At 43.6% G+C, this 20596-nt stretch overlaps 1 protein-coding gene across 1 annotated transcript in view; it reads right to left on the reverse strand.

Annotated features, from left to right (window-relative positions):
• Positions 1-15674, reverse strand: part of fgf11a (fibroblast growth factor 11a) — a 79552-nt gene extending 63878 nt beyond the window's left edge. Inside the window, exon 1 of the mRNA XM_054601445.1 lies at positions 15482-15674. Coding sequence (XP_054457420.1) covers positions 15482-15674 — 193 coding nt within the window. The remainder of the gene's footprint in view (positions 1-15481) is intronic.
• Between the last annotated feature and the right edge of the window lie 4922 nt (positions 15675-20596).

Genomic DNA, 20596 nt, shown 5'->3' on the forward strand with positions numbered 1-20596 from the left:
CCTTGTCTGCTCTAATCACACCATCTCCCAAGTCACTTTTAGTCTCATAGGGGGTCAGGATGGATGCTTCACCTCACTACACACACTTCTTTAAGTAAAAGTACACATTGATTTATGTAGCTATTGTTCTCAGGGATGTCGTAGGCTAAATAGCTAGCCGTGTAGGAAGCTAACTTTATCAATTGTTTCTCTAGTGCTTGTGGCTGAACATATCTTAGATGTTGGCAGAGATTCTGCTGTGTTAAACCAGAGTAGTGCATTTGTGGCACCCCCAATATGTTAGTAGTAGTGTTTGCTTATCTTACGCATATGAAGCTTAGTCAGGAAGACTCTCTTTACACTCCTGTTCATTCATAATCTCACTCACTCTCTCCCCGTGACGACTATCAGCTGATCGTGGGCGTTCGCTTAAAGTTAACAAACCAGTTTCTGCCACAGTTTCCTTAAGCCAATCACATCGTGGCTGTCAAACTTTAAAAAAATGTCTCCTCTCCACAATTCAGATGCGACCCTCCTCCAGCCCAGTCACCTCCAGTCGTCAGCACAGTCATGCTCCTCAGGCATCATAAGTATTGCAGGAAGTCCCTTAATAACCACCATCACCACCATCACCAGTGTCTGGACTCCAGGGGGATTGTGCCTTGGTGACCTCAGCATCACTGTCCCTCTGTTAGATGGTTTCGCTCACCCAATCGCCAAAGACTTTGTATCATTCATTCTTAGGCACGTCTAATAAATTATTGTTGAATTTTTTTAAAGCGACTCCTGATTGAAATGTGTGTTTAGGTAAACCCACTATTCTAATGTTGGAATCTACAGAGCTGTGGATTTAAAGGGGACACAATATGCTCATTTTCAGCTGCCCACTTGTGTTTAGGGTTTATACTAGAACATGGTTCCATGCTTTATGTGCAAAAACACTTTGTTTCATACATTCTGTCTGAATGTACCTGTATTCACCCTGCCTGAAAAGCTCAGTTTTAGCACCTGTCTCTTTAAGGCCCCCTCCCTTAAAGCCCTGTCTGCTCTGATTGTCTTGCAATAAATGCTGCACCTCTGCAAAGGTATTTCTCAAGCCTTGGACGGTATATTCTAATGAGCCTGCATGTGACATAGGAAGGGGAACCAAATCTGAATGGCTTGTTGAATCACACGTTTCTGATCTAGGCAGCTCACAAAAGCTGATTTCAGTTTGTGGGGTTGCCGAGACTCCAGACAGCCAAATGTATGTACACAAGCAGTAAAAAAGTGAGTTTTTAATGTCTCTCCCCTTCATTAGTACTGCATTCAAGTTGTTCAGGGGTTAATTATTCATGCGTACAGTACTCGTCACTGCAGATTTTTGTAAACATAAAAAACTACTATGCTATGTAGGGAAAGGTAATAGTTTGGGTAAATAAAAACAATTTGTCGCCATGGTTACCGTAATAAACGGGTGGTTAAGGTTATTGTTGGCTTGCGGTTTGAAACGTCTGTCTCACAAGTCCAATGTTTTGTGGCTCTAATATAGAACTAATAATTTAATGGAAACTCATGACAAACTGCCAAAATGTATTCCCCCCTCTCTCTCTCTCTCTCTCCTTCTCTCTTTCTCTGTCTCTCTCTGTCTCTCTCTCTCTCTCTCTCTGTCAGCAGTTTAGTTGAGCCGGAACGCACACGCAGCACAAATCAAACACTCTCACCTGTCTCGCTTGTACAGTTGGGGTGCTAAGATGGCGACCTGCCACAAAGTCAGTGTTCTCTGGAGCAAACAGCAGAGGCTTTGGCAGAGTTTAGTCCATCCTGGGGCCGGCAACTCACAGGAAGATCATGAGCCGTGAACGTACACGAGTCGCACAAATCAAACACTTTACAGTGATGGACCTGTCTACTTGTGATTCACTCTCTGAATCCAGCTTGTTCTCTGTCACATCCAATTTCAGCTACATCGTTAGCTACCCGCTTCCATGTTCTACCACGGATCCATGTTCCACATTCAACATGGATACGTATGTTTCATGAGACTTTAGAAAGATATTTAATATATGTATATTTTTCAATTGCTTCTATATAAGATGGTTCTCATTCAGATATGCTGCACTATACAGTCTGTCACATTTAAAGTCTGATGTGAGCAATGTTAGAATGATATCTTCTGAAATAAGACGTGTTGAAATGAAGAGCCTTGATTTAAGGGTGACACATGAATTTGTGATGAAAAAGTGATATCATCTGGTTTCATTATAAGGCTTTAAGGCTTCTACCTTCAATCCCAGCATGCTCTTATAGGGATTACAGGAAAGACGCTGAACATGACTACATATGTTAATATATCCATTTATGCATGGGACATGAATTACAGCAGAGAGCAATAGATGTTCTGTAGATATGAGTCATCCCGGTAGACAGCATCATGGATTTGAATCTGTCTTGTGACCTTTGTGAATGTCAGCACCTGACCGCCGCTCCATCCCGTCACTTACCACTTCAGAACGTCTAATAAAGCAGAGCTGGTTTAAAGATAATGATGATAAATATCTGTAAATGGCTGTCCTTCATGGCCCGATGGCCTTAAGGGGCTTACGACGTCTAAACTTGCAAAGATTTTGAGCAGTGCTCCATTGCCTCCATCACTCTCCTCTGCTCTTTAGCTGCCTGCTGCTGGTGCCATCCACATATTCAGCATGAAACCGGGAGCCTCGGAATATGACATTAATAGATGAAAATTGTTTTAACTGACTCACCACCCAACCCACAGGACTTTCATCTTGAAGATAAGCAGTTAACATAACTTCTGTCAAGTGCTGTGCAGTAAGAGAAATACGTACAGGATAACTACCAGTATGAATTCATATACATATATCTATATATAAATATATAGATATATGCCACCAAAAATCTAAATCTGCACAACATGAAAGTTCCTTGTGGTTCTTTAAGTTAATTTCCGTGATAGCAATGTATCCATGTTCCATGTATATTAATTATGTCATTTCCTCTATAGGAAATAAGAGATTCACAGAAAACAATGAATGCACCTAATATACAAAAATTAACATCTAAAAACGTGATTTGTGTTACTTTTAATGACAAAACTAGTTCAGTATTAGTCGTTTTTTTCCTTCAGCCTAAGCACAGCCTGTCTATCTACTTTTCTTAAGGGGTCTTAAAGTTTGTGGTCAGTTTGTACTGTGTTTTGCTGTAGTTTTTAACCAAGACTCGCTGCTAGACTTAATGAATGGCTTAGAGAGCTTTCTATCTCTGTCCGTCTTTATCGTTCTCTCCCTCCCTTCTCTGCGCAGACTAATTGCATGATGGATAATTTAATGGCAGAGGTAAAGTCCCAGTCTTAGAGGAAGTCCTCCTCTCATCTGCACGCAAAATCTCTTATGGGAGAACAGCAAACCATTCTGGAGTACATGAACTGTACAAGTGTGTGTAGCTGTGTGTAGCTGTGTGTAGCTGTGTGTAGCTGTGTGAGTGTGCGTGAGCAGGGGACCGGGGAGGTTGCGCTCTGGCTTGCCTCCAGCTTTACAGATTGATGGCACATTAAAGTGAAGGACGCGTCACGCACCTGTGCTTGTGTACCACAGGGGAACAACACATAGGTAGACAGGGTGCTGCAATCAGCAAGGTGCCCCACACACACCCACACACACACACACACACACACACAAACACACAGACGTGTAAACACACTTGGGAATTCACTGTGTTTCTGACTTGTTTATTGTGTGTATTTTCAAAGGGAGCAAACACATGCCAAATCCTTACACAAATAACACATGTAGGTCCACAGTCATCATCTACTCATGTGCTTTTGAAAGCACACACAATGCCTAGAGGGGGTTGATGCAGTATAGATCACAGCTCTGTGTGCACCGTGTCCCCTTTTATCCTCTGTGTTTGTGTGTGTGTGTGTGTGTGTGTGTGTGTGTGTGTGTGTACAGTCAGTGTGAACAAGTGAGCAACTGCAAATGTGAAGTGCTTGCCTGTCTGTGTGATTCGCCACAATGCTCTTCAAAACAAAACAGCAGCACTTGCATTTGTATTCACAGATTGTGTGTACGTACAATATGTGAATGCCTGAAATATTTGTGTCTGTCTATAAGGTAACATAATGAATTATCTCTATAGGGTCGAAACACTCGCCTCTGCTGTCTGTCTATAGACTCCGCCAAGTTACATTATTCAGTGTTATTCATGTACTGATGCCGTAACAGCACTTTAAGTACATTGAATGCAGAATGCATGTTTAAGTGCTCCATGTGCATATAAAAAGGGAGAGGAGAACAAGTGTGGGGAAGACAGGAAGTGGAGCAATGGCAGAGAGATGAGGACAAAGACAAATGGTATACTGATCAAAAAAGGGAGGTAAACACTGAACACCAATCAGTTCTGAGGCTTTTTTTGCTCCCGTCACATTTTCTCTCTTTGGCCCTGATTTACACTGCAATATCTAAGCAGGCTATTCGGAAAAAACTTAAATCTTGCATTCTCTCTACTGGCCAACAGGGGGCGACTCCTCCGGTTCTCAAAAGAAGTCCAATTGTATGGAAGTCTATGAGAAAATTAGCCTACTTCTCACTCTATTTATTACCTCAGTAAACATTGTAAACATGAGTTTATGGTCTCAATCTTTAGTTTCAAGTCTTCTTCAATACAGCATGACCGACTTACGTTGAGTAACAGGTTAATGTCGCTATCACAGCCGTAAACGGTGTTTCACTCTTTGTTTCATTGCAGCCATTTGCTAAAATCGAAAAGTTCATTTTTTTTCGCATTAATGTACACTCAGCAACCCATCTTGACAGAAAAAAACAGAAATGTAGAAATTTTTGCAAATTTATTAAAAAAGAAAAACTGAAATATCACATGGTCATAAGTATTCAGACCCTTTGCTGTGACACTCATATTTAACTCACATGCTGTCCATTTCTTCTGATCCTCCTTGAGATGGTTCTACTCCTTCATTGGAGTCCAGCTGTGTTTAATTAAACTGATTGGACTTGATTAGGAAAGGCACACACCTGTCTATATAAGACCTTACAGCTCACAGTGCATGTCAGAACAAATGAGAATCATGAGGTCGAAGGAACTGCCCAAGGAGCTCAGAGACAGAATTGTGGCAAGGCACAGATCTGGCCAAGGTTACAAAAGAATTTCTGCAGCACTCAAGGTTCCTAAGAGCACAGTGGCCTCCATAATCCTTAAATGGAAGAAGTATGGGATGACCAGAACTCTTCCTAGACCTGGCCGTCCAGCCAAACTGAGCAATCGTGGGAGAAGAGCCTTGGTGAGAGAGGTAAAGAAGAACCCAAAGATCACTGTGGCTGAGCTCCAGAGATGCAGTAGGGAGATGGGAGAAAGTTCCACAAAGTCAACTATCACTGCAGCCCTCCACCAGTCGGGGCTTTATGGCAGAGTGGCCCGACGGAAGCCTCTCCTCAGTGCAAGACATATGAAAGCCCACATAGAGTTTGCCAAAAAACACATGGAGGACTCCCAAACTATGAGAAATAAGATTCTCTGGTCTGATGAGACCAAGATTGAACTTTTGGCGTTAATTCTAAGCGGTATGTGTGGAGAAAACCAGGCACTGCTCATCACCTGCCCAATACAATCCCAACAGTGAAACATGGTGGTGGCAGCATCATGCTATGGGGGTGTTTTTCAGCTGCAGGGACAGGACGACTGGTTGCAATTGAAGGAAAGATGAGTTTGCGGCCAAGTACAGAGATATCCTGGAAGAAAACCTCCTCCAGAGTGCTCAGGACCTCAGACTGGGCCGAAGGTTCACCTTCCAACAAGACAATGACCCGAAGCACACAGCTAAAATAACAAAGGAGTGGCTTCGGAACAAGTCTGTGACCATTCTTGACTGGCCCAGCCAGAGCCCTGACCTAAACCCAATTGAGCATCTCTGGAGAGACCTGAAAATGGCTGTCCACAACGTTCAATTGACAGAACTGGAGAGGATCTGCAAGGAAGAATGGAGAGATCCCCAAATCCAGGTGTGAGAAACTTGTTGCATCATTCCCAAGAAGACTCATGGCTGTACTAGCTCAAAAGGGTGCTTCTACTCAATACTGAGCAAATGAATACTTATGACCATGTGATATTTCAGTTTTTCTTTTTTAATAAATTTGCAAAAAGTTCTACATTTCTGTTTTTTTCTGTCAAGATGGGTTGCTGAGTGTACATTAATGCTGAAAAAAAATGAACTTTTTCGATTTTAGCAAATGGCTGCAATGAAACAAAGGGTGAAAAATTTAAAGGGGTCTGAATACTTAAAAATTTACCCACTGTATATATATATATATATATATATATATATATATATATATATATTTACTGATGTATTTTGTATCGTATAACAAAACGTTAAATCTTATATATAAGATAACAATTTTTTTTTTAAGCTTGTGTTAACCACAAACCTTTATTTTGTATTGACTTTGAGATGAGGGAACCAGAAGTGGAAGAATGCTAACTCATTTCCAGGTTCTAGGACTCATTCCCACAGCAGTCTATTCCCTCCAGGAGTACCCGAGATATTGCGTTCACACAATGTGACTGATGTGAGGTTGCAGTGACCTTGACCTTTGTCTACCAAAATCTACACAGTTTATCCTGAGTCCAGATATCGCGTTCACAAGGATGGACGGACAGTCTGGCCACGGATGTCAGCAGCACAGAGGCATAACTAGATCTACTGCCTCGCAGTCGTATGACTCCGCCAACCAGTCATGCTGCAGTTTACATCCATGTCTGTCCAAAAAGTCATCACTTCATCATTTTATCCTTTCACCTGCTGGCGAGCACAGTAACCCTTGTTTAGCTGGGGAGGAGGGGCCAACCGCCAGATTCTCCTCATTGTGCCTTTAATCAATCATGTCTTTCAAGAAGCAATCTCCCAGTTACTCTGGAGAATCGACAGTTTTCACTGGAAAATGTCTTCATAGAAAATCTACTTTTTACACATACACTTTGGAAGAAAATAGTCCCTGTGAAAACGTATGCTGCAAGAATTTGTATGAAACGGCCTTTTAAAATATTTATTATAACTTTGACAGTTAAAGTGACAGTTACATTTCAACTGACATGCCAGTTATGCTCAATTCCTCTGTAAATAAAATGCATTACTGTTAGTGTAGTTCAGTGATGCCTTAACAATTTTGGCAGGTTTAGTCTTATTAAAGCTAACAAACCCTCACTTTTACAGCTGTAGGCTAAAGAATTTGCATTCTACTGTACATTCAGAATTTCAGTCATATAACGGCTTTACTTTATCTTCTCTATCTTCTCTTAATTAGCAGAAAAGTAATATTAATTTAATAACAATTCAGAGTTCAGCCTCAGCTGTGCTGCTGCATGCTGATCTGTTGGTCTACAGCACCTGTCAGTAAATGCTACACCACCCTTGGGTGCCACAGTCTCTATGGTCAAAGTAAATTAACACATAATCAGGTACAGACGTGAGCAGTAAAGCATACACTCATGGGCTTTACCCCGCAAGGCCGATTTATTCTCGCAATCACCATGGTGGCAGGTTTGAAGAGTTTGTGATGATGTGTGTGTGCGGGAGTGGGAGGTAAACACATACGCCGATTTATTGAGCTTTCTTTTAGACAATGTCACTTCGGTCAGGGACACTGTGTTGGAGCTGACAGAGAGATCAGACTCTCCACGCATGACCAGGACGTGTGTGTGTGTGTGTGTGTGTGTGTGTGCGCCTGTGCCTTTCTAGCCTGAGGGCTTTCATGCTGTTTCCCCACAGTTGTGTGTCTGTTTATGTGTGTGTCCTGTATCCCTAAACTGCCATCACATGTCGGCTCTGCACACAAACCATGCGGCAAATTGATTGCATACAAAAATGCTAATGCTGGCTTTACTGTCCTCAGCATGTTAATATCGCGATTTAACTACGGGCATTGATTAAAGGGACAGTGTGCTGTTTCTGTGGGTATTTTGACATTGAGGGAAGCAAGGTTGAGTTGGTGGTGGGAGTTGCGGGGTGTGGTACGGGGGCGCGAGATGCTGACTCGACGCTTGCCAGTCATTTGTTACTTGGGCTCTCAAGACGGTGAATCCCAGCGGAGTGGAAATTGTCTAATGCAAAATAAGAAGTTGAGTGCTGCTGTAGAAAAATGCGAGCATATTTGCATGCATGCAGACATGCGTCACTGTGTGTGTGTGTGTGTGTGTGTGTGTGTGTGTGTGTGTGTGTGTGTGTGTGTGTGTGTGTGTGTGTGTGTGTGTGTGTGTGTGTGTGTGTGTGTGTGTGTGTGTGCGTGCATCTCAGGTGGAGGTCATTTGAAGATCATAGTATCCAGATCTTAAACCCTTCGGCAACATTGCCCTGCATTCATTACACTTTGGTGTTCTCGGTGCCGTGCCGTGCCAAAGATGTGGCACATTGAGTCCGAGCGGCTCACCTCATTCCTACACACTGCAGCCTTTTGTTAAACCCAACATGTCCTCACCAGCACTCACGCACACAGTCCAGACGCTTCTTATGTGGAACACACACAAGCAAACTGTTACCCCACACTGAAATACAACAACTAACACACCCATATGCACACACTCAGGCAAATGCACCAGAAATATTCTATTTTGTCTGATAATGATGATTGATGCCCATCCAAAAAACGCTCTGCATCAAAACAAATGGTGGTCCGCTCCATAAATCAATTGGTTGGGAGGGGCTGCACTGAAAGCCCACATTGATCATCACACAGGGCCAAATGTTAGCATCTCCAAATCATTTATTCCGGGCACCATTTCCTACACAACATCTGCCACGCTGACAGAGACAGAGGGCTGGAACCTGTTACCAAACAACAGAGGCCGACGGCTGCACACTTTAAAGCATGTGGAGAAACGTCTTTTTAGTGATAGATGGGGAGCGGTCGGTTGTCTGTAGCTAATGAGCAAAAGATGACAGAGCTTGCACTATTCAAAATATTAAGGAAGTGATTTTCTAATATTGGCTCCTAAAAATTGTGTAAAGGAGACTCACGCACACTTGTAACCACGTGCACAAACAAATGTGAGTTTCGACTTTACAGTCTTCTTCATTTTTTCTTTTTTAAACATTTGAAAAAGAAGAGAAAGATAATTGGTGCAAATCTACTATAAATAGAAAGTAATAAGGGGAAAAATGGAACTGTAGATGAATTAAAGATGCAGACAATATGGTTGTTGTCTGTTCTGTTGTGGAGTTCAGCTTAATTTCTATCCAGCCAGTCTAGATAGATGGATAGATGGAAAGATGGAAAGATGGATAGATGGATAGATGGATAGATAGATAAAAAGCAGCCATGTTGAAAAACGGACTTAGCAAAACTGCTCAAACTGCAAGATGGCGGACCATCTCTACGGTATTTGGACTTGCTCAAAAATCCATCAGACCATATGAGAACCAGATCATTGATCGCTCATTCAATTAATCAGGCGTCACCACTTTCCTCAAACTGAGCATCAAACGACAATCAATCTGGCAGAAATTCAGCCGTATTCAGACCCCTCAGGTAAAAATGTGTAGTTTCCTCCCGCTTTAGTAGCAGCTGTCAGAGTGTGAGAAAATATATAACCAGTTTCATTAATATAAATTGCATCTCCCTAACTAAACCTACACCCTTGATACCTCCACAACAACATGAGGCTGCATCAAATATACATCAAGAGGGAAGGAGAACAATAGCAAACAAACAAACTGCACATCTATATGCTTAGAGTTCCATAAATTAAGTCGTGAATCACACTTGCTCCTGATTCATTAACGATAGAACCAGGGTTATGTAACATGGCAGCACAATACCTACAGTATCTGTACAATTGTAGCATCCAGTGACTAACTGAGTGGCCCAAAGACAACATGATTAGACACAGCGGGGAAACACGGCGGGTGTAGACAGACAGGCACGCACTGAAGGGAGAGACGGTTATAAGAAAAGCCAGATGTCCTTGAGAAGATAAGTGAGTGGTGTGGAGGGGGGGGGGAATCGAGGCTGTGGGAGAAAGGGAGGAGAAGAAAGCTGGTTGGAGGATGGATTGAGAGGACGGAGGAGGAGAGAGGGAGAAAGCCGATAAAGTGAGAGACGTGGACAGAGGGAGAGAAAGAGGGAGAAATATAGTCCTCCATGGTGTAGCCTGTCCGGAGTGTCCGGTCTACGAGGCAGTAAATCGCCTCAGTTCAATGTGTGCTCTCCAAACGCAGACGCACATTATTGATAAATCAGTGTGTGTTAATGAGAGGAACTGATGTGGCCTGATGAATCACGGCACAACAATGAGCTTCTCTCACACACACACACACACATACACACACAAGCGCATACACAGAGTCTGGCTGAGGTGTGTGTGCCAAACACTGTCATTTGTGGTTTGTCTCTAACCCAAACGTGCATGTATTTTCCCACTCTTAAAACCAACACAAACACACACTCACACACACACACACTAACACACACACTCACACAAACCAATTTGCAGTGGCTGGATGAACTTGGCCCCGTGCAGCAGTTACAACTCCAAGTGTTATTCTGTCCTGTTAACAGAAGAGAGGAGGGCTTCCACAGTCAGCTCCAGCAGGCAGTCAGAGGACGGCAAAAGCTATTTTGGTTTTCTCTTTGATATCCAATAGGCGGATTAACATGCTCATTAGATCATATCAGCGCAGAACGCACACGCCCATCACACATAAAAATACACACACGCGCAAAAAGCCGGGGCGAAATTATCTCTCTCCCACACTCACTACTTAAATGATCAAGTCTCATCATTTGTCGTTGTTTGTGTTGATTTATTAGTCTGTCTGACTGTGTGTAGGCGTGTTTTTATGTTGATGCAAGTGTATGTAATTATAGATACTTGTGTATATCTGCACCTGAAAATGTGTGTGTCTACTAAGGCTAGTTTGCTCTTGAGTGTGTGTGTGTGTGTGTGTGTGTGTGTGTGTGTGTGTGTGTGTGTGTGTGTGTGTGTGTGTGTGTGTGTGTGTGTGTGTGTGTGTGTGTGTGTGTGTGTTTGTGCAGGGCAAGCTGACCTTGTTATAAGCTGAGTGGGCTGTAGTGCTGGGGCATCATTAGTATGGGTTAGGTGAGGGTTAGAGGGTGCGTGTGCGTGTGTGTGTGTGTGTGTGTGTGTGTGTGTGTGTGTGTGTAGAGGTGAGGGGTTGACAGAGTGGGAAGAGATGGGGGACAACAGTATAAGAGAGGAGGTAAGAGGGGCGTGGGGTGTTAGGGGTTAGGCCCGGGACACACAAACACACGTCACTCCTCACCATTCGTCACAAAGAAGAAGGTTATACATGTTTCAGGACAAACACACACACACACACACACACACACACACACACACACACACACACACACACACACACACACACACACACACACACACACACACACACACACACACACACACACACACACACACACACACACACACACACACACACACACAGTATTTGATCTTAAGTACAACTCCTCCACTCCTACCATAGCCTCACATGGCCTTCTGCAGTACAAAGGGAAGGGAACCTGAACCATCCGGTCGACATGCAGTGACGCACAAGAAGACTGATCGATGCGTGATAACATCGACTTACACACAGAAACACTGCGTATTTCAGGTGCCATTAGTTGAACTGTGGATAGTGTCACAACATGCTGGACTCCAAATAGGGGACCACATTGGGACTACAATGAGGTGAAATACGTGGGGAAGTCTGGAAAGAATAGAACCAAACAAAACAGACAGAAAAAAATGAAAATTCAGTATTTCATCTTATAGTTACAGTCATATTATTTCCGTTTAAATGTTAGACAAATAATTCTAAAAAACAAGCAAATTGAAATGTGAATCTTCGTATTTCTTTCCATCAACTACCTTCAAATGAATAAACCACAGAAACAACTTGTGTTCATTACTGACAGCCACAATCTAAAAAGAAAAGAAAACACTTGAAGATAACTCTACTCTCATATGTGGAGGCCAGTTTTGTAAGTAAACAACCACAATGGAAAAACAACAAAGCCACAGGACAGGTTATATTACAACTGGTTCGTGTCTAATGTTACACCACTGACCCAGAAAGGTACATCATTGGGCTTCTGGTGACACTTCACCCGACAGTGATCATATTGCTTTGGTGCTGCTTTGCACTTTGAGTGTTTCTCTGCCTGCCTGGGAACTGTAACAAACAAATACTGACTTGGGCGTGACTGCGTATGTTGTCATTGATGTCATTTGACATTCAAGCTAGATTCAAACATAAGAATGACCATTAATGACCATAATACTGACACGCTGTCCCAGTGTTTCACAGTATAAAATGTGGTGTTCATCACGTGTTATAACTTATAACTATAAGACTGTACAAGCAGTAATGATGTAATATGTCACACTGTTATCAGTTGTCTGTGGTGAAATATAGGTGGATTCATCTTAAAGCCTGAGGCACTTGTCAGAATTTTATCTGCGCTTTATTTTTAAGTTTGTGTCTATGAGAAATGAAAATTGTGATTCTCTGCTTGATAAAAGTCAACAGAAACCAATAGAGAAGGTAACCACTGTTGAATGAAGCCAGTTTGACGATGGAAGCCATCGGAAAACAATGGGAACCAACCGAAATAAGACAATGCAAGAGACTATAAGCAAACAGATGCAGAACAAGCCAATAGCAGCTAAATGATGCCAGTAAAAACAATAGAAGCCAGTTGGAGGCAAAGTGAATGCAAGCTGTATGCAGGATGCTCTGAAGTGCTGCCAGGGTGAGGAAGAGGAGGAGGAAGAGGCGGAGGAGGAGGAGGCTACGGCTCAGGAATATTCTAGTCGTTTATTCCTGGCCAGGGGTCAACTGTGGCCTCGGGCTGAATCTCGGAGAAGGAGGGAAAAAACACATATGATGAGAATACACACTCACATACACCAGTTACACACACACACACACACACTCATGGCCAGGGGTTAGGGCTGTCGCAATAACTTCGATATTGCAATACGGCGCAATTGACGAGCCAACTGCAGGCGAACGCAAGCAGCCGCCACAACAGCTGTGTTTGCACTTTTTACACTATGCTACAAACACCAGCAGCACCACGAGGCGTTGAGCACCTCGCATTTTGGTCTTTTTTTTTCTAGACTTCGTGACATGAAAAAAGTTCCCCAGCCGTCCAAAGACAATGGAGGAGGGGCGGGACAATTACCACAGAGACCAATCACCAGCGGGTCTTTCCTCTCTCCCTACGTTGCTCAGCCTTCCCTCCATACAGAGCAAGCACTCTTGTATACGACATTTTTACTTCTTCTGCAACCAGAGCAACCCTCTGCATTTAACAATAAACAGGTATTTTACTAGTTTTAAAACCGTCATGTTTTTCATCTAAAAAAGCATTATTTTTACCTAATATTAGCCCCACAATAAAGCCTATTTGTATAGCACTAACATCAGAGTAAATTAAGTAATTTGAAATTTAAATAATACTGCATATCGCACTGTTGAGCCAATCATTAACACCGCAGGAGAACTCCTCCACCGTGACAGCCCTGCTAGGGGTAGTGTCCTTCCTATGCTGACACACACACACACACACACACACACACACACACACACACACACACACACACACACACACACACACACACACACACACACACACACACACACACACACACGTAGAGAATGATGATGACACACACTGCCACACATGGTACTTAACACAGACCCCCTGTAAATCACAAACCTGAATTGGTGAAGCTGGTAATGCGTCTCTAACCACAGTAGCCACGATTACCATAATAAATCCATCAGAGTGAGAGAAGCACTGAAGCCATTTGGGCAAGAAATGGTTTCACACAATGGGCTTGGCTCACGTGTGGCCTTTTCCCAAAGAGCTGGCATTGCCACGACCTGTCCAGGGTACTTTACTACTGTAATTACAATATAGAGAGCAGCCGCCTCTATGGCAGATGTTGCTTCCCACGCTAGAGGTTCCCCACGTAATTACCATGATGAACTTGGCACACCGAGGTAATAAATATCACAGAACACACAAGCACACTTGCACGGGGCGAACAAGGACACACACACACATACACATACACACTGCGCATTGAAGTGAAGGGAGGTAGTTGAGGGAAAGCAAACACATGCAGACCACTGAGGCAAGGGTTAGCGCATTCAGACAACGCATGAATAAAGATACAGACACGTATAGAGTGATCCAAGATCTATGTAAAATACCTCAATAATTAGAAAGTAGACAGCGGAATAAACTGGAATATTTTTTCAATCCAAAAAGCAAAAAATATGAGAAAGAATACTTCCTAAAGAGGAGGAAAAAGTATATATAACTTCCTAAAAAGAAAAAAAAAACAAGAGAATACACCTTTTTTTTTTTTTTTTTTAAATGAAAAAACTAAAGCAGAAAACGAAATACGACTTCCTAAAAAGAAAATAGGACAATACTCGACTCATTATTTACTGTTCAATCATTGACTCTATTGAGGTGTAAGACAAATGATTAAAGTATATAATACTAATATTGCTCATATAAAATCAAACCCCGGCACAGAAGTGGTGTGACCTACTAAAGTGCATTTTGTTCGTGGACAAAAGGTCCATTCGTGTGAGAATGATTTTACTCTTCAGTCCTGCCTCTCCTTATCTTAATTTGTAAATATTATTTCCACATATATCCAACCAGGTTTCACAAAGATAAGAGAACCTCTGAAAAAACACAAGGCATCAACATTTTGCCATCATTATATTTCAATTTATCCATGACTCGTGATGTCAATAACTATCACCATATGTAGCACAGCCGCACTACGTCACACAAATAAAGTGTCAGTGTCTCATTTAGCTTCAATGAATAATTTTGCAATTACATTTAACATGCAAACACCCAAGACAAATTAGCCCGCTCTGTGTTTCACTTGCCTTGAGGGAAGCACAAAGAGAGAAATGGCCCCCAGAATTGCAAATGAGGTGCCTCTTGACATTTTTATATCACAGTAAATCACCGTATGTATGAGCTTGCCTGCTAGCTTGTGCTTGCAGATTACCAGCGTTTGATGGGACGTGTTGACATGCGCCTCAACAGAGCCATCACAACGGTCACATCACAGGCCTAGGTTATGCCTCTGGTCAGTGGTGCAAATCTGTGTGTATTAATCTGGATTTGACTCTGTCCATTTCCTGTTCAACCATACATACAGGACATGTTGTGTACAGCTACCAGGAAGATGTGCTGGGATGTTTCCCAGATTCTGATTAAGTCCTGCACTAGAAATTACAGGCTGGGGATGTTCTCTATTGAGGCTTTACAGTTGAGGATTAATCTGTAGTCTGGCAAGTCAACCATCAAAATCCAGTTACCCAGTACAAGCAGAAAATGGAGCAAAGACGAAGAGAAGATGAGCAAGGTGTAGGAAATAGGAAGAAACTGGAAAACAGGGGAGTTTGATAGGAAGGCCGGGGGGAACTCACCTGGTCTTTTTTCCATTTTTCTCCCTCGACTGCCACATAGTCGAACCTTTGATATTAATATGAGGATTTGCTTCTGGCAGAGCGACTTGTTGCTCTTTGGGCAGGGCTTGCGCTTGCTGGCAATCTGCCGGTTTGCCTGGGGGTCCTTGACCTCCCTGCGCTGGCGAATTAGGGAGCTGGCGAGAGCGGCCATCTTCCCAGCGCTGACCCTGCCGCCGCCTCACCAGCCTCTGGCGGCTCGGTGGCGCCCAGGTGTCGGGGGGTACCGTGGGCCACCCCCCTGCCCGCTCACCCAGGGCGACGGAGCACCGCTGATGGAGGGGTGCAGAGTGGAGGAGGGGGCTTCTGAGGATGGACTGAAACAGCTGGGAGAAGGGAAGAAAAAGTGATGGAGGAAATAAGGGTGGATCCCTCAAAGGCCCACCCAAAACAGGAAAGTGGTGCTCGCTGAGGTTTGGATTGATGAGCGTTTGCCTTTAAAACGTCCTTCTAGTTGTTTGATTTCTGGTAGCGCGTGAGTTTCAGATGAAGCCTTCATACGTCACTGTTCCTCTATTGGAACAAGTCATGTTGTTATCCACCCAAAAACCAGTGCATTGCAGCCCAGCAATGTGCCTTGGTGCCTCTGTCCCAGTCTGAGTGTACCCTTACCCTCCTCCTAGAGCTCCAGTGAAGTTCAACTCAACCTTATCCAAAAAGATCCATCCACAGAACCATCTGATGCATGATGAAAAAGACCCCCCCCCCAAAAAAAAAAAAAAAAAAAAAAAAAAAAAGGAATCACAGTCCTCTTAACCCGCCAAATCCTGCAGATCAGACGCCTGAACCTTTTCAGTAGGACGAAAAACGCCTGAATGTCAACTGTCCAAATTAAGAGGAGTGACACTGCTCCTTTTCTCTCTGTCCCTCACCTGTGAAATGTCTCCATCCGAAACAATGTCAGAGCAAGAGAAGTAGTAGAAGTAGAGACTGTCCGACCTGAGGTATCAGCTCCGCAAGCTGGGACGAGGATGAAGGGGTGCGGATGGATGCTGCTGGACTGAGTGCGTCTTGTTCCCTCGCTGTCTTTCAAGCTCTCCTGGCGTCACCCTCGTTCACCCACACCCTGAGAGAAGAAGGGGGAAAAGGCAGGGGGCTTGATAAATCCAGCATTTCCCAGAGATAGAGGTGACATTCATCAACGACAGAGTGCGGGGATCGAGAGACAGACAGGGACACAGAAGGAGCGAGGGGAGAGGGAGGGAGGGAGGGAGGGAGTGCAGTGAGTCTATCTATCCCCCCTATCGCATCGGGCTCTCCAACTCTCTCAGAAGCGCGCCACACCACAGCTGAGCGCACCGCTATGTGTCCTTCAGCCACGCACACGCCGCCTCGCAGCTGGGAGAACGAGGGATGAATGAATGGAGGTGAGACAGAGAGAAACGGAGAGAGAGCAGATGAGGTTAATGGGGATAAGGGGAGGGGGCTGGCAGGTAGCCTTACGGTAGGTGCTGTAGCGCCGCTTCTCATGCGAGAGTCTCCACCGGTGGGTGACAGTAGTCCGGTCTGGTTCCGTTGAGTCCGGCTGCACGGTGTGTGTCCATGTGTGTGTGCGAGAGAGACGGGGGGGTAAAAGTGTGTATCCCCCGCACAAGGCACCTCTTTGCCTCAGCGCACACGTGTGAGGGAGAGTGTATATGTGTGTGTACGAAGGAGCGACACAGTGTGAAGGTGTGAGTGTGTGTGACAGAGGCAGCATGCATGCATGTGTGTGTGTGTGTGTGTGTGTGTGTGTGTGTGTGAGACTCGCTCTCTTGCTTGTCCCTGTTCACAGTGCATTACCGAGCGAACACTGGCAACGTGCTTCACATGCTCTCTCTGTTTACCCCTCCCTCTCTTATTCTCTATCTTTCTTTTCTCTCACACACACACACACACACACACACACACACACACACACACACACACACACACACACACACACACACACACACACACACACACACACTCTTCTTCTCTCTCTCTCAAATCTATTTCCCTAAACCCTCCCCTTTGCTCTCCTTCCTCCCTCCTGTTTCTCCTCCCCCTCTGTCACTCCGATCCCCCCGCTCGATGTCTGCTATACAAAGTCTCTTCCTCCCCCTTCTACCTCATTCTCTCCGTCACTTCTGTCGTACCGTGCCAGGCCAGAGTGAGCCGGGCCTGGCCAGAGCCGTGGTGCCCCCGAACTCCACAACTCCACCCTCCTACTTGTCCGTCCCCACCCAACCTTCTCCGATGTGATGTTGGCTTAAAGAGACAAACTAAGCGGGGGTTGTCAGTGCTGTGCTTTTTGCTATGACAAGGACGTATAGATGGCGTGACACTGTCTGAGTCATCTTGCATCACTGCAGTCACATCGTCCATACGTCTGTTAAAACGCATCGGTCAGTCACAAGAACACAATCTATCACATACACTGCATGTACAGTACACAATCAAGTCTAACCCAGCAAGGAACTAGCAGTCAGATCAGACAGGTTGTAAACAAGCCGACAGTTTGGTCAGATTTTCTGAAGCACTTTATTTGGAGGTTAAGCACACATTAGTATTAGACTTATCATTATGAAGTAAATGTTGACAAGGAAATGGCTATAGAAAAATAATACCATCAACATTTAGATTGGTTCCCTTTAAAGAGTGCTTGAAGTGGGCGGATACTCACCAACTCTACATTTGACTTTTTTTGGCATAATGCAATTTTGTTTTGTGCACCGATGCTTTCACAAGCCGCCTGTACTCCTATCTATCTCTCCATATCAGGTTTTTCTGGGCGTTCACAATGTATGGCACAGCCACAGCAATTTTGCACCGTGCCCAATATCCTATATGAACATAAAAACAATGTGGAGAATCTGGACGAAGCGACGCAAGGCACGGAGGAGGGGGTTGAGAAGAGGCAGCTGTTATTTATCGGTACAATGTTCAAGTCCTCTTTGTAAAATGATTGGTGAACTTTTATTCATAACCTTTTAATTTATTAATAATTATAGAAATATTATTTGAAAGTTCTCTTAATCTGCTCTTTTGATTTACTGAATATGATTTGACAGGGAAAACATTTTAAGAAGAATAAAAGTAAATAAAATAAAATTAAATTAATGTGTTATTATTTATCCATAACAAGTTTTCTTTCTAGGCTTTTTGGGCGTTATAACAATGGTCTAAAATGATGTGAAATTGCATAGTATTAAGACAAAGGCCTTCAAATTTTCTTTAGGGAGGAACCCTAAACCCAGAGAAATGTAGAAATTCAGAATGCCATAATTATTGCTGATGAATAAGTAGAGTACTGGCACTTCAAGTACTGCCTATAAGTCTCGCTTTCACTCCAGATATAGTCTATCACTAGACTATATCTGTCTGCCACCGGGTACCACCTCAATTTATGGCACAAAGGAAGTGCATCAGCCAAAAAATAACTAAAACAGGAAGAGAAAAGCGCTTCTGTTTTCCAAAATAGATATTGATGGCTAACCCCAGTTACCAAAGAGTATCTATTGAAGTTGTATAAATGACTATCCACTGAAGCAGAAATGGCAAACAGCGGAATGCCAACAATAATACCACTTGGAAACACTAGGGGAGAGTTAAAAACATCTGTTTCCACTTAAATTCCAAGTGAAATTATTATTTTTTTGTCTGCTACAGCATACATATCTGCTCTGTGAGTCACATGCCCAGTGTACACATGACTTTTCCTCCAGCGCAACCATGATATACACATCAGCCTCACTTTAATTTGTGTTTTGTGCTAATTAGCAGAGGCTGCACGCTAACATGTTAAACTAAGATAGAGAAAGAGAATATTTTGTCCGGTTATGCCCCCATATAGTGAAACTCTGTCGATCCTCAACAGTCTTAGCGCCTCCATCCATGCCGCTCACCAGGTGAGTGAGGAGCTCCGGCAAAGTGGCGCCGTACATCTGCATACACCGGCCCCGTAGCAGTAACAGAGAGCCTATCAAAGACCTAAAAAAAAAAAAAAAAAAAAAAGCCTTGCCCCAAGCATTTCCTTGGTGAGGGAGAAGGCAGAAGGCATTAGAGTGTTTCTCATCAACTCTGATGTTGATGTAAAGCACCCTCCAGTCATCTAGTGGACCTTCTCTTTTGTTGTTTTTGTCCCTGTTGACTGTTGAGCAAAATGATTGTTGTTACGTATAAAACTAATTATTTAAATTTGACCAAATTGAGCAAGCATGGTAGATAAAAAAAAAAAAAAAATCCATTACTGTACCATGCAGCAATCAGAATTTGAAAATGTAAATAACAGTGCTGAAAAAGAAATAATCTAATTGTGACCTTAAAATGGAAAGTCAAAGCTCATGGATGGTTTGGAGAATGATTACGCTGCTAAAAAATGCTAATGTAAATCAGATGGTAAGCTGCATGAGAAAACATCAGTTATAATCCTTCACTTATAGTGATCACTTCGACTCGGACAAATTGTAAGTGGTTACCGCTGTCCAAGGTTTGAATTGAACTGTGATGACAGCAGAGCAACAGTGCCTCAGCCCGCTGAGCAGCAACCATTCCCCTGAGAAGGCAAATGTTAAATGAAAGTTGAATTCTGTGATTGCAGGCAGACCTGACACAGGTCTCTCTCTCTCTCTCTCTCCCCCGTTTCTGCTGGCCTAGCAGGGAACCAAAGAAGGAAACCCTGCAGGATTTCCCTTACGCGCACACACACACACACACTCAATCACCTATCACTACCCTATTGCAGTTTCCTGAGCTGCTAAATAACGTAATTATCTCTCTCTCACTCCTTTTCCTGTCCTCTTACTGCACCATGGCTATCTGTCCAAACTCCCCACCCAAGGTCACCACCCACCCTCTCCCTCTCTTCAAAACCAAACCACCTAGCCTGGAAGTCATCCCACAATCTCCAGCTCCAACCTCACCTCTTAAATCACACATTGGGCCAGGGTGGAGGCAGACAGTCCACTAGACTGTGGGAAAAATCTGGCAGCTTAAAAAGGACAAAGCTTTAACTACAAAAGGTGCACTAAGTAGAGTGCAGATCTACACTAGGTGTGTCTGCAACGACCACTGCTGTACTGTTTGATTGAGTGAATACAACCCACTATTGGCTAA

The sequence above is a fragment of the Anoplopoma fimbria genome, chromosome 7, assembly GCF_027596085.1.
Source record: "Anoplopoma fimbria isolate UVic2021 breed Golden Eagle Sablefish chromosome 7, Afim_UVic_2022, whole genome shotgun sequence".
NCBI lineage: Eukaryota > Metazoa > Chordata > Actinopteri > Perciformes > Anoplopomatidae > Anoplopoma > Anoplopoma fimbria.